Source organism: Thalassophryne amazonica, chromosome 3, assembly GCF_902500255.1.
Source record: "Thalassophryne amazonica chromosome 3, fThaAma1.1, whole genome shotgun sequence".
NCBI lineage: Eukaryota > Metazoa > Chordata > Actinopteri > Batrachoidiformes > Batrachoididae > Thalassophryne > Thalassophryne amazonica.
The window spans coordinates 141,936,254-141,951,902 of NC_047105.1; the positions used below are offsets into that span (position 1 = coordinate 141,936,254).

The 15,649-nt window shown below is 40.7% G+C and overlaps 1 protein-coding gene across 1 annotated transcript in view; it reads right to left on the reverse strand.

Moving 5' to 3' along the window:
* Positions 1–15,649, reverse strand: part of LOC117507847 (band 4.1-like protein 1) — a 374,283-nt gene that overhangs the window by 221,707 nt on the left and 136,927 nt on the right. The window contains exon 2 of the mRNA XM_034167630.1: positions 1,411–1,540. Coding sequence (XP_034023521.1) covers positions 1,411–1,449 — 39 coding nt within the window. The 5' untranslated portion in view covers positions 1,450–1,540. The remainder of the gene's footprint in view (positions 1–1,410; positions 1,541–15,649) is intronic.

Below are 15,649 nucleotides of genomic sequence, written 5' to 3' on the forward strand. Positions count from 1 at the left end.
GTTTACACCCACAATCCTGCGAGACAAACTCTCGATTATACGGTACATGGGAAAAAAAGGACAAAACTGTGGTGAGTCCACAATTAACTTAATGAATGTACCTACATATTAAAATGTTCCATGAGAGGTGTTTTCAGGTAGGTGCTGTCAGGCGCACGACAGTGAAAAAACCCTGCACATGCACATATAATCCAAACTGACTGTGCATGTACAGAAATGTGGAAAAAGGATTCATTTAATATTTATTTGGTTTTGTCATCATAACAGTAATCAGGGTGCAGATGACGTGTCTGACGTGATGCGTGCTTTCAGTGACAGTCGAGCTTTATGCGTGTTTGTGCTAAATCGACACGGGAGTGTTTAGAAGCCCAGAATGAACCATCAGCCTCAGGAGAAATAGTCAACAAATCTCTTGGTGTCGCAGGCGTTCATCGCAATTTCATGACCGCTGGTAGATTAAGAGAAAGCACGTACTGTATGAGGAAGTCGCAAGAGGCACAGATGTATGCATTTGAGGGTGGTGCTTGATACGAATTAGGAAAGTGTAACAGAGGTGAAGTGTGAGGTAGGAATTCTGGACTGGCTGAAGGTGGAGGGGGGAACACATCAAGGCTCGGCTTTGAGCCATTTCTTGTTTGCAATGGTGATGAACAGGTTGATGAACAAGATTTGACAGGAGTCTCCATGGACCACGATGTTTGAAGAGGACACTGTGATCTGCAGCAAGAGCAGAGAGCAGGTTGGGGTGAACTCAAGAGGTAGAGGTACACACTGGAGAGTGGAAGGGAGAGTGTGGTAGAGAGGTGTAGAAGAGCATACAGGCAGGGTGGAGTGGGTGGAAAAAGGTGGCAGGTGTGATTTGTGACAGAAGAAAAAGTCTACAGATTGTAGCGGGACCAACTATGTTATATGGCTTAAAGATGGTGGCACTAACAAAAAGACCGGAGGCAGAGCTGAAGATGGGATTTTCTTTGGGAGTGAGGAGGATAGACAGGATTAAGAATGAACATAAAAGAGGGTCAGCACAGGTAGGACGGTCCGGAGATAAAATCAGAAAGGCGAGACTGAGATGGTTTGGGCACATACAGAGGACGCACCTAGGGTATATAAGGATAAAGATGTTGAGGATGGAGTCACCAGGCAGGAGGAGAAGAGCCAGGCCAAAGAGGAGGTTTATGGATGTGCTGAGGGAGGACATGCAGGTAGTTGGTGTGACAGAGGAAGATACAGAGGACAGATGATTTGCTGTGGTTCCCTCAATGGGAGCAGCTGAAAGAGGAAGGAGAACTGCAAGGACCGGAAAATAATATTCTTAACTCAATAACACATGAAATCAGGATTGGAAGGTTGGGCACATAATTTATACTCTCAATCTAATGAATCTTAAATTATTCCTACACAAATCCTGACCTGTTTGGCCATCTTGATGTCTGAGGCAGAGTCCTGCATCCTTACTGCTGCCCCCTGTTGTTTGGGAGGACTCCTATCTTGCTTTCGTCACCTGTGACTCAGCTTGTTGCAGGTGTTTCAGCAGAGTACTCTGAAAAGAAACAAAAACAAAGTAAATACTGTTAATCTGTTTGAAATGTCACATCAGAAACATTACTGTAAACGATCAGCGAAAATCAGCAGAGCAGAGAAGGCACCAGGAGCTCCGGTGGGAAACTGCTGACACTAAACATGAACATATTCACCCCCAAAATTATGAGAGCAAATTCACACCTCTGTAACATATTACACTCTGAAATCTGCCACTGCTTTCTCAAACACAACGTCTACAGATGCAATTCACCTTACAGCATTTACCTTAATTATAAAATCCCTCACTGAGTCAGATAATGATCATCCATTTAATCAAACTGAGCTCCTGCACAATGATCACAATTATCTCAGCAGAATTAATAAGGTCAGAAAACGTCACTATTTACCATAACTGTTTGGTCCATCAAATACGCTCTTCATCTGTTAGTCTTTTCTCCAGTAATGTTTCATTTTCACTACACATCGTGTAGCTGATGGGTCGCTACCATAGTACTGAGCAGAATCCAGTCCTAAAGGGGGCACTGAGTTTGCCACAAGTAATGACGAGTATGTGACACACAAATCACAAACCAGGTTATATTTGAACAGGTTAATCACTGAAATGAAACACTGAGGTCAAGGTGTGGTTAATTTGCTTCTGCATTTTTCAAACAGGGAGAAACTGCATAGCCAACAATATAAAACCCCATATTATCAATGGTAAATGACACGGCACCGGACCCTTCCAGGAGCCATCACCTTATCACGGTGGAGAGGTTTGTGTGTCCCAGTGAACCTGAGAGCTGTGTTGTCTGGAGACTTCGTGCTCCTGGTAGGGTCTGGCAAATTGAGGCGAGGGGCCAGATTAATTTCACAATGACTCCATGAAAAAAAACGAGGAAGAGCCAGGCCTGGATAGAGGGTCTGTCAGCGAGTGCCTGGTGCCTGGGCTCCGTAGGAAACGTCAGTGCAGCACTGGATAAAAGATGCAAGTAGGGCTGCAGCTATCGAATATTTTTGGAATTGACTATTCTATCGATTATTTTCTTGATTAATTGAGTAATTGGATAAAAAGTACTTTTGTGTTTTTAAACAATATCAATCCTGGCAGGGCTCTCCCTAAGCAATGGAACAGTGTTGCTGTGCCATCAAGCAGATTTTTAAGTTTACAATGTGCCCAATCTCTCTCTGTTTTCCCGGGTTATTATTATTTTTTTTCAAATTACAAGTTTTGGAGCTTTCCCAAACCATAAGTTCAGGCGCTCTGTGAAATCTTCAGTCTGCGGACAGGACGTTCTTTTTTTTCTCTTATTACACATTTCATTTGTACTTTTTATTACTGTGATTTATTCAGTGTTTAGTGTATATTTATACATGCTGTACAGAGAGCAGCTCAAACCAAAGTCAAATTCCTTGTTTTCTGTGGATACTTGGTGAATAACACAGCCTTTGAAAAACGGCTGTGGAGTGCAGCATTTCCACAACAGCTGCACTGATAAATTAACTCTACAGCCTGTTGATAAAAACTCTTATCAAATCTGAATAAAGGCTTTTTTTTCTGAATAGATAACATGACTCATGTAAAGTGTGTGACCTTTTGCTTCATCTGCAGAGGCGGAAATCAGCCTATATACAAACACACTGCTTCACTTTTAATGTGCAATAAGTCCGTTTCAGACGATCAGCGTGGACTCTTTCTCTTAAAAGGCTTTGTTTTACTCAGGGTGCAGCTTTGTAAACTGCTACATTGATGAGCTGCTATACATTAGTTATACACATGCTGTATGGTCGTCTTCTCTGTTTTATTTTTTGTGGGAGCATTACAGGCTTGGTGTATGTACTACACCATTAAATGAAGCGTTGAGGCAAAGAATTTGCATCAAACATTTTTTGTAATCAAATTATTGGAGTTACTCAAATAATCGTTTCAGCCCTTGACGCAAGGGTCTGTCCGAAGCCCAGTAACTCACTGACCTTTTATACACACACACAGATTACAAAGCAAACAGATCACAGGTGAGGATGGATATCTTTAGTAGCCATTTAAACCTGCTTGTGTCAACTTGTGTGCATGTTATCAGGCCAAAATCACCAGGGTATCGAAACTTGTGAGCATAACGATATATATATATATATATATATATTTATTCTATTTCTACCTCATTTCTTATGTCTTGTACTGTTACAAGTATTATTATTATTGCTTATTCTTGCACACACTGTTTGATGCACATTTGTTGCCTGGTGGCTTCTAAACAATGGATGTTTGTTTGATTCAACGTGGATTGTTGCTGTGCGTAGTTTGGTCTTTGTCTTGTCGATGAGGCTATGATTGGTGGAACATGGAGTTTTGCCGCTAGATTTGGTTAGGCTACATGCAATTTGCGTTAGCTCCTAAAATCCTAACTGATTTTAAAATGAAAACGTGAATAAATTTGACCGTACAAATTGACACCGATCGAGCCACTAAAATTTAACGGGCAGGACCGTCAAGTCCGTTTGTCAATTTAAAAATTTTAAAACACTTTTGGTAACTTAGCATGGTACCACATGGGCTAAACTAATCTAGCCTAGCCTTCCCTACTGTTCGCGGGACGGCGCAATTTGATGTTTGTGGAAGCTGCCGTGGTTGGGTGACAGTATTCAGTACGGTCCAAAATGGTTAAAAGATGGTTCTTTCAAGTTTTATTATTATTATTAGTAGTAGTAGCGAGCGGGGAGCTACCAAGCTCGTTCAAAGGGGTAACTTGGGGAGGGATAGAAGAAGAAGGCAGAAGTATCCTCCGTACCTTCTGGGACGTGCTGCCATCTATCTGTGGTGGGCCTTATTGCAGTTTATTTGGTTTTAAATGTTTGATTATTTTTAAACACTTTTATAGTAATTATCAAGGGGTATTTCTGGTTTTAAATTTGATCTTTTGTTTGTATTTCTGGTTTTAAATTTGATCTTTTATTTGTTTCCCTTGATTTGATAAGTATATAGAATTCAATTCATTTATATTCCATTTTATAGTGAATACTTGGACTTACATTTTTACTATCTGTTGATTTTTCATATGCATCCATTACTTGCATCAATTTGGCTTTTAGCTTTGTATGTTGTGTGGGCCGCTGAAGAGGAGGTACTGCTGGCCCACCACCACCAGAGGGCGCCCTGCTTGGAGTGCGGGCTCCAAGCACGAGAGGGCGCCAGACCTAGAAGAAGTGACAGCTGTCATTCATCCCCTGCCCCAGCTGTCACTCGTTCATCATCATCACCACCATAAAAGCCGGACTGCAACTCCACCTCCTCGCCGAGAAATCGACTACCATTCCTGAGGTAATCCTTCTCTGCAGTATTTGGATTAATCCACGTTTTGATCTCTGTTTGCAGCCGTTTATTCCTGTGGGACAGTTTTGTCGGAGTGGCGTGTTGTGGGAACCGCGACGTCTTCGCCTCCCACTCCCTCCAGATAAGTGACTGACAGGAGCTGCTTGAGTGTATGATTGGAGGTGGAGGTGCTCCCTCCCATCAGTGTTGGACTGTGTATTACTGAGTGTGCGGACTCACACTCACACATCCTGTTTTTGCTTTCTGCCAGCAGTGCCAGGGTCGACAGCCGGGAACAGAGGCCACCTGGGGACTCGGGACTTGGCGGCTCCGGTGTTCTTCAGACCGTTGGTGGTGGAAGCCATGTGGAGTACGGCTTCTCTCTCGTCGGGGGGGTCTCCTATCTTCGAGCCTGCCACACGTCACCTGGTGCTAATTGACTGTGCATATTTTGTGTCTTTTCGTTGTGTAGCGTCACAACATTAAATTCTTACCTTTTGGTTTAGTCATTGTCCGTTCATTTGCGCCCCCTGTTGTGGGTCCGTGCTACGACACCTTCACAACATTGTAGTGATTATGCAGTCGAATTGGTTATTGCCTTGAGTTAGTCTTTTCTTTGACATAACTTTTCTAGACGATATTGACAAAGAAAAAAGAACAAAAGAATGATTTTGTGATCAAACTTAAAGATTTAAATAAATTGAAAGCATAAAATATCCAAATTTTGGCTTACTTAAAGTGTGGGTGTTGCTGTTTGGAAGTCACTATTTCAATTAAACACTTCTTTTCTCTTTTCAACTTTTGAAGATTCTTTTGCAAGGAATTTGGAGGAGATCTTTGGAGTGAATTAAATTCTCCCAGTGACCTTGTACCTGGTATTGTTTTTGGGACTAATTGTGTGTTTTTGTTTTCAATTCACCTAATAGTTGACAGAGTTGGTAGAATATTTTCAAAGTGGCTGGGCTGGTACCTTGATTTTATTTCATTCAAACTGACTTGACTTTAGCAGTACCTGTACTGGTCCTGTGTATGACATTTGTTGCGTCATTCGCAACCGACAGGCAGGTATAAATTTGCATTAATGTTATGTTGGTTCTTCCTGGGTGGTTCTTATGGCAACTGATCCAATCCCAAGCAAGGACTATTTGTATATAAAAATGTATTTCCTAAAATGATACATTTTGGGTTTCAAATGAAATTTATGTAGCTTTTTACCCCTCGAAATCCTCAAAAAGCTTCTGCTTCGGGGGCTTCGCCCCCCTGAGCCCCCCACAATGGTGTTGCCCCTCGACCCCACCGGGGGCCCTGTGGCCCACTGGACCCCCAACTCAAGGATTTGAACCCCCTTTCACATTCCTATATACGGCCCTGGTTTAAACACAGTTTTGAGAGAATTATAAGAGTGAGGAGCTGCAGTAGCTGCCTGGCTGCAATCAGCATTTTTTTCTGTGCTCTTTTTGAATGTGTAGTTTTACTGCATTATGTACACGGTATAAAAACAATCCTGCATCCTTACACTTCGGGAACAATGGAACACAGCAGGAATCATAAATTGGCAGCAGGTAACATTGTATTGTGAGGGTGTGGCTTCCAGTCACGTTGAGTACTGTTGCTTTGCCCTGATCTGCGTTGAAACCACTTCCTTTCTGTGTCCTGTGATTAATGCAGAAAAAATTAAACATATTTAGTTTTTGGCATCTGATTCGCTTCATCCTTTTCATCCGTCACGGTGTTCTGGCGTTGAGCTACATCATCTCGGCACTAGGTTGCATCATAGGCGCCCTCCTACCCCCTGGGCTCGACAAAATGCTCAAATTCAGGCAGATGGGCTGGTAAATTTGGGCAAGGACCGTGTAGACTCTGAATACAGAATAGAATGACCTAAAATGTCAGACTTATTTTCGCAATTAATGTAAACAATCAAACCGCTATTTGGTCACCAATATAAATATAAATATGGGTATATAAATATATGGTAATTTAAAGAGTCATGGGGGTTTCTGAAATTCGGGCAAATTTGGTGTCGCACCCCCCAAATAGACCTCACCTCCTACGCCTATGGGTTGCATGCACGTGGCGTTGTCATGACGCCGCACAATGCAACTCGAAGTGGGCTCCGGTGTGAAATGGGCTTTAAACACACTCACTGTACCACCTATATTGTTTTGTATAAAAGCATGATGCTTGCCATGTTCGATGTCTTTTCAGGAAATGGAGTTCGTGTGTGGGCTCCACTCCTGGGGACCGGGGCCTGGTTTTCAATGTGACTTTCAATAAATTCAAACTGAGGAAGATATCGATTTGGTTCTTTGTAAGGTTCTTTGTAAAAATTCAAAAAGAAAAAATATTATAACACCTTCAACTGTACCACAGACTAAAACAGTTAAATGTGGTCTATTAAACATTAGGTCTCTCTCTTCTAAGTCCCTGTTAGTAAATGATATAATAATTGATCAATCAATCAATCAATCAATTTTATTTATATAGCGCCAAATCACAACAAACAGTTGCCCCAAGGCGCTTTATATTGTAAGGCAAGGCCATACAATAATTACGTAAAAACCCCAACGGTCAAAACGACCCCCTGTGAGCAAGCACTTGGCGACAATGGGAAGGAAAAACTCCCTTTTAACAGGAAGAAACCTCCAGCAGAACCAGGCTCAGGGAGGGGCAGTCTTCTGCTGGGACTGGTTGGGGATGAGGGAGAGAACCAGGAAAAAGATATGCTGTGGAGGGGAGCAGAGATCAATCACTAATGATTAAATGCAGAGTGGTGCATACAGAGCAAAAAGAGAAAGAAACACTCAGTGCATCATGGGAACCCCCCAGCAGTCTAAGTCTATAGCAGCATAACTAAGGGATGGTTCAGGGTCACCTGATCCAGCCCTAACTATAAGCTTTTTGAGGTCCCTAAGATAAGATGGGACCTGATTATTCAAAACCTTATAAGTAAGAAGAAGAATTTTAAATTCTATTCTAGAATTAACAAGAAGCCAATGAAGAGAGGCCAATATGGGTGAGATATGCTCTCTCCTTCTAGTCCCCGTTAGTACTCTAGCTGCAGCATTTTGAATTAACTGAAGGCTTTTCAGGGAACTTTTAGGACAACCTGATAATAATGAATTACAATAGTCCAGCCTAGAGGAAATAAATGCATGAATTAGTTTTTCAGCATCACTCTGAGACAAGACCTTTCTAATTTTAGAGATATTGCGTAAATGCAAAAAAACAGTCCTACATATTTGTTTAATATGCTCTTTGAATGACATATCCTGATCAAAAATGACTCCAAGATTTTTCACAGTATTACTAGAGGTCAGAGTAATGCCATCCAGAGTAAGGATCTGGTTAGACACCATGTTTCTAAGATTTGTGGGGCCAAGTACAATAACTTCAGTTTTATCTGAGTTTAAAAGCAGGAAATTAGAGGTCATCCATGTCTTTATGTCTGTAAGACAATCCTGCAGTTTAGCTAATTGGTGTGTGTACTCTGGCTTCATGGATAGATAAAGCTGGGTATCATCTGCGTAACAATGAAAATTTAAGCAATGCCGTCTAATAATACTGCCTAAGGGAAGCAAGTATAAAGTGAATAAAATTGGTCCTAGCACAGAACCTTGTGGAACTCCATAATTAACCTTAGTCTGTGAAGAAGATTCCCCATTTACATGAAAAAATTGTAATCTATTAGATAAATATGATTCAAACCACCGCAGCGCAGTGCCTTTAATACCTATGGCATGCTCTAATCACTGTAATAAAATTTTATGGTCAACAATATCAAAAGCAGCACTGAGGTCTAACAGAACAAGCACAGAGATGAGTCCACTGTCTGAGGCCATAAGAAGATCATTTGTAACCTTCACTAATGCTGTTTCTGTACTATGATGAATTCTAAAACCTGACTGAAACTCTTCAAATAGACCATTCCTCTGCAGATGATCAGTTAGCTGTTTTACAACTACCCTTTCAAGAATTTTTGAGAGAAAAGGAAGGTTGAAGATTGGCCTATAATTAGCTAAGATAGCTGGGTCAAGTGATGGCTTTTTAAGTAATGGTTTAATTACTGCCACCTTAAAGCCTGTGGTACATAGCCAACTAATAAAGACAGATTGATCATATTTAAGATCGAAGCATTAAATAATGGTAGGGCTTCCTTGAGCAGCCTGGTAGGAATGGGGTCTAATAGACATGTTGATGGTTTGGATGAAGTAACTAATGAAAATAACTCAGACAGAACAACAATCTGAGAGAAAGAGTCTAACCAAATACCGGCATCAAGGTCAAGGTCTGAAAATTCACAGAGAAACTCACAGTAACGACCAGGTGGACGATAGATAATAACAAATAAAACTGGTTTTTGGGACTTCCCATTTGGATGGACAAGACTAAGAGCCAAGCTTTCAAATGAATTAAAGCTCTGTCTGGGTTTTTGATTAATTAATAAGCTGGAATCGAAGATTGCTGCTAATCCTCCTCCTCGGCCCGTGCTACGAGCATTCTGGCAGTTAGTGTGACTCGGGGGTGTTGACTCATTTAAACTAACATATTCATCCTGCTGTAACCAGGTTTCTGTAAGGCAGAATAAATCAATATGTTGATCAATTATTATATCATTTACTAATAGGGACTTAGAAGAGAGAGACCTAATGTTTAATAGACCACATTTAACTGTTTTAGTCTGTGGTGCAGTTGAAGGTGCTATATTATTTTTTCTTTTTGAATTTTTATGCTTAAATAGATTTTTGCTGGTTATTGGTGGTCTGGGAGCAGGCACCGTCTCTACGGGGATGGGGTAATGAGGGGATGGCAGGGGGAGAGAAGCTGCAGAGAGGTGTGTAAGACTACAACTCTGCTTCCTGGTCCCAACCCTGGATAGTCACGGTTTGGAGGATTTAAGAAAATTGGCCAGATTTCTAGAAATGAGAGCTGCTCCATCCAAAGTGGGATGGATGCCGTCTCTCCTAACAAGACCAGGTTTTCCCCAGAAGCTTTGCCAATTATCTATGAAGCCAACCTCATTTTTTGGACACCACTCAGACAGCCAGCAATTCAAGGAGAACATGCGACTAAACATGTCACTCCCAGTCTGATTGGGGAGTGGCCCAGAGAAAACTACAGAGTCCGACATTGTTTTTGCAAAGTTACACACCGATTCAATGTTAATTTTAGTGACCTCCGATTGGCGTAACCGGGTGTCATTACAGCCGACGTGAATTACAATCTTACCAAATTTACGCTTAGCCTTAGCCAGCAGATTCAAATTTCCTTCAATGTCGCCTGCTCTGGCCCCCGGAAGACAATTGACTATGGTTGCTGGTGTCTCTAACTTCACATTTCTCAAAACAGAGTCGCCAATAACCAGAGTTTGATCCTCGGCGGGTGTGTCGCCGAGTGGGGAAAAACCGTTAGAGATGTGAACGGGTTGGCGGTGTACACAGGGCTTCTGTTTAGAACTACGCTTCCTCCTCACAGTCACCCAGTCGGCCTGCTTTCCCGGCTGCTCGGGATCTGCCAGAGGGAAACTAACGGCGGCTAAGCTACCTTGGTCCGCACCGACTACAGGGGCCTAGCTAGCTGTAGAATTTTCCACGGTGCGGAGCCGAGTCTCCAATTCGCCCAGCCTGGCCTCCAAAGCTACGAATAAGCTACACTTATTACAAGTACCATTACTGCTAAAGGAGGCCGAGGAATAACTAAACATTTCACACCCAGAGCAGAAAAGTGCAGGAGAGACAGGAGAAGCCACCATGCTAAACCGGCTAAGAGCTAGTAGCTGCGCTAAGCTAGCGGATTCCTAAAAACACACAAAGTGAATAATGTGTAAATAATTTAGAGGTGATTCAGCAGAGGGAGTGCTTTAGTTAAGGCACATGAAGATTACACTGTGAAACAAATCGTTATCTAGGTAACTAGATCAATCTAACTGTGCAGATTAAACAGCTAACAGATACAGCAAAACACAGCTGTGCTCCGGAACAGGAAGCGATACAATACCACAGTGAGAGCCAACCAAAAACAAAAACAAAAAAACATATTGATTTATTCTGCCTTACAGAAACCTGGTTACAGCAGGATGAATATGTTAGTTTAAATGAGTCAACACCCCCGAGTCACACTAACTGTCAGAATGCTCGTAGCACGGGCCGAGGGGGAGGAGTAGCAGCAATCTTCCACTCCAGCTTATTAATTAATCAAAAACCCAGACAGAGCTTTAATTCATTTGAAAGCTTGACTCTTAGTCTTGTCCATCCAAATTGGAAGTCCCAAAAACCAGTTTTATTTGTTGTTATCTATCGTCCACCTGGTCGTTACTGTGAGTTTCTCTGTGAATTTTCAGACCTTTTGTCTGACTTAGTGCTTAGCGCAGATAAGATAATTATAGTGGGCGATTATAACATCCACATAGATGCTGAGAATGACAGCCTCAACACTACATTTAATCTATTATTAGACTCAATTGGCTTTGCTCAAAATGTAAATGAGTCCACCCACCAATTTAATCATACTTTAGATCTTGTTTTGACTTATGGTATGGAAATTGAAGACTTAACAGTATTCCCTGAAAACCCCCTTCTGTCTGATCATTTCTTAATAACATTTACTTTAATGGACTACCCAGCAATGGGGAATAAGTTTCATTACAGTAGACGTCTTTCGGAAAGTGCTGTAACTAGGTTTAAGGATATGATTCCTTCTTTGTTATGTTCTCCAATACCATATACCAACACAGTGCAGAGTAGCTACCTAAACTCTGTGAATGAGATAGATTATCTCGTCAATAGTTTTACATCCTCATTGAGCACAACGTTGGATGCTGTAGCTCCTCTGAAAAAGAGAGCCTTAAATCAGAAGTGCCTGACTCCATGATATAACTCACAAACTCGCAGCTTAAAGTAGATAACCAGTAAGTTGGAGAGGAAATGGCGTCTCACTAATTTAGAAGATCTTCACTTAGCCTGGAAAAAGAGTCTGTTGCTCTATAAAAAGCCCTCCGTAAAGCTAGGACATCTTACTACTCATCACTAATTGAAGAAAATAAGAACAACCCCAGGTTTCTTTTCAGCACTGTAGCCAGGCTGACAAAGAGTCAGAGCTCTATTGAGCCGAGTATTCCTTTAACTTTAACTAGTAATGACTTCCTGACTTTCTTTGCTAATAAAATTTTAACTATTAGAGAAAAAATTACTCATAACCATCCCAAAGACATATCGTTATCTTTGGCTGCTTTCAGTAATGCTGGTATTTGGTTAGACTCTTTCTCTCCGATTGTTCTGTCTGAGTTATTTTCATTAGTTACTTCCTCCAAACCATCAACATGTCTATTAGACCCCATTCCTACCAGGCTGCTCAAGGAAGCCCTACCATTAATTAATGCTTCGATCTTAAATATGATCAATCTATCTTTATTAGTTGGCTATGTACCACAGGCTTTTAAGGTGGCAGTAATTAAACCATTACTTAAAAAGCCATCACTTGACCCAGCTATCTTAGCTAATTATAGGCCAATCGCCAACCTTTCTTTTCTCTCAAAAATTCTTGAAAGGGTAGTTGTAAAACAGCTAACTGATCATCTGCAGAGGAATGGTCTATTTGAAGAGTTTCAGTCAGGTTTTAGAATTCGTCATAGTACAGAAACAGCATTAGTGAAGATTACAAATGATCTTCTTATGGCCTCAGACAGTGGACTCATCTCTGTGCTTGTCCTGTTAGACTTCAGTGCTGCTTTTGATACTGTTGACCATAAAATTTTATTACAGAGATTAGAGCATGCCATAGGTATTAAAGGCACTGTGCTGCGGTGGTTTGAATCATATTTATCTAATAGATTACAGGTTGTTCATGTAAATGGGGAGTCTTCTTCACAGACTAAGGTTAATTATAGAGTTCCACAAGGTTCTGTGCTAGGACCACTTTTATTCACTTTATACATGCTTCCTTTAGGCAGTATTATTAGAAAGCATTGCTTAAATTTTCATTGTTATGCAGATGATACCCAGCTTTATCTATCCATGAAGCCAGAGGACACACACCAATTAGTTAAACTGCAGGAATGTCTTACAGACATAAAGACATGGATGACCTCTAATTTCCTGGTTTTAAATTCAGATAAAACTGAAGTTATTGTACTTGGTCCCACAAATCTTAGAAACATGGTGTCTAACCAGATCCTTACTCTGGATGGCATTACCCTGACCTCCAGTAATACTGTGAGAAATCTTGGAGTCATTTTTGATCAGGATATGTCCTTCAATGCGCATATTAGGCAAATATGTAGGACTGCTTTCTTGCATTTGCACAATATCTCTAAAATTAGAAAGGTCTTGTCTCAGAGTGATGCTGAAAAACTAATTCATGCATTTATTTCCTCTAGGCTGGACTATTGTAATTCATTATTATCAGGTTGTCCTAAAAGTTCCCTGAAAAGCCTTCAGTTAATTCAAAATGCTGCAGCTAGAGTACTGAGGGGGACTAGAAGGAGACAGCATATCTCACCCATATTGGCCTCTCTTCATTGGCTTCTTGTTAATTCTAGAATAGAATTTAAAATTCTTCTTCTTACTTATAAGGTTTTGAATAATCAGGTCCCATCTTATCTTAGGGACCTCATAGTACCATATCACCCCAACAGAGTGCTTCGCTCTCAGACTGCAGGCTTACTTGTAGTTCCTAGGGTTTGTAAGAGTAGAATGGGAGGCAGAGCCTTCAGCTTTCAGGCTCCTCTCCTGTGGAACCAGCTCCCAATTCGGATCAGGGAGACAGACACCCTCTCTACTTTTAAGATTAGGCTTCAAACTTTCCTTTTTGCTAAAGCTTATAGTTAGGGCTGGATCAGGTGACCCTGAACCATCCCTTAGTTATGCTGCTATAGACTTAGACTGCTGGGGGGTTCCCATGATGCACTGAGTGTTTCTTTCTCTTTTTGCTCTGTATGCACCACTCTGCATTTAATCATTAGTGATTGATCTCTGCTCCCCTCCACAGCATGTCTTTTTCCTGGTTCTCTCCCTCATCCCCAACCAGTCCCAGCAGAAGACTGCCCCTCCCTGAGCCTGGTTCTGCTGGAGGTTTCTTCCTGTTAAAAGGGAGTTTTTCCTTCCCATTGTCGCCAAGTGCTTGCTCACAGGGGGTCGTTTTGACCGTTGGGGTTTTTCTGTAATTATTGTATGGCTTTTGCCTTACAATATAAAGCGCCTTGGGGCAACTGTTGTTGTGATTTGGCGCTATATAAATAAAATTAATCTGAATTGATTTAAGGGGCAGTATGCAGGAGGGACGGACTGGGGGGGTAAAGGGTACTATGTACCCAGGGCCCACAGCATTGGGGGGCCCACAAAAAATTGGCATTAAATACATTTTTGTGTTGCAAGTTATTAATGTCCATACAATTCATGTTGTAAAAGAATATAATTAGAATAAATGTATAAATGTTGCAAAAACATAATTCTGCTCTAACAATAATATTGAAAGATCTCTGAGGGCCCTTACACCCCTGCACAGTTGTACAATGGTTTAGTCCAGGTGCCCCCCCCACCCCCCCACACACACACATCCCAAACTGACAGAAAGAGGAGGTGTTTAGTAGTGCTGAAACAACTCATCGATTTAATCAATTATTAAAATAGTTGTCAACTAATTTAGTTATCAGTTAGTTGTTAAATAACTTTGTTTTACCGCAAATGTTTCGTTTCTTCCATATAGATCAACCGTTTCTGCAGCGCGGCTTTGCTTTGAACCTTGAACCAATCGAAGCAGTGCTTCGCAGATCGAAGCAGTGCTTCGATCTGGTGTTTTGTTGATTCAGTGTTTTATTTCGCTTAATCTTAATTTTTCCCCACTAAAACCCCAAACAGCATATGTCTGTGAGTAACATTTACCTTTTTATGTTAATCTGACCTGTTATGGTCTTCTGAAACAGTTGATAGATGTATTTTATAACTTAAAAACGGGACAGATGCTAATGCGTTAGCATATCTATGGCGTTTTCAATGTTGAAGTTAGCATTAAGCTGTTGCAGCTGTTAGAACATTTGTTTTCTGTATAATAATTCACGGCTCAGCGTTTGTTGTCGTAAAAGAGTCAAATGTATTACAAATTGTAATATTTTATTCATTTATTTTTATTTATATATCAATAATAATAATAGAAACAACAACAATAATAGTAATAATAACTAATAATGCCACAATACAGTTTTAGAGAAACAGACAAAAAGAATCTGATAAAACAAAACAGCAAAGATTAAACCAACTAACAATGAACATAAATAAATATAGAATTAACTGTTTCCTGTGAACACCTAGTGACTCTTAAACCTCCACTTCATCCCTGTTTTATTAAGTTTAATGACAATTTGTTTTGGTCAAACCACATCTAAGCTGTGTTTTTACACAAGAAAAAAAAAATGCAGTAAACTGCACATTTGTGTCTTTTTTCATGAAAATATCTTAATATAACATATTACACTTTCGTCAGGCCTTTAAAATGCTTTCGTGGACTCTTGCTGTAATATGTTGTCAGTGGTTGAAATAGTTACTGTAGGCATATAACCTGATGGAAATCTCTTTGTGGTGTGTCGGTGATGTATGTACAGTAGTGTTCAGAATAAAAGTAGCATCTGCTGTTGACGCTACAAACTCAAAACTATTATTTTCAAACTGCTTTTTTAGCAATGCTGTGAATCACTAAACTAGTATTTACTTGTATAACCACAGTTTTTCATGATTTCTTCACATCTGCAAGGCATTAATTTTGTTGGTTTGGAACCAAGATTTTGCTGGTTTACTAGTGTGCTTGGGGTCATTGTCTTGTTGACAC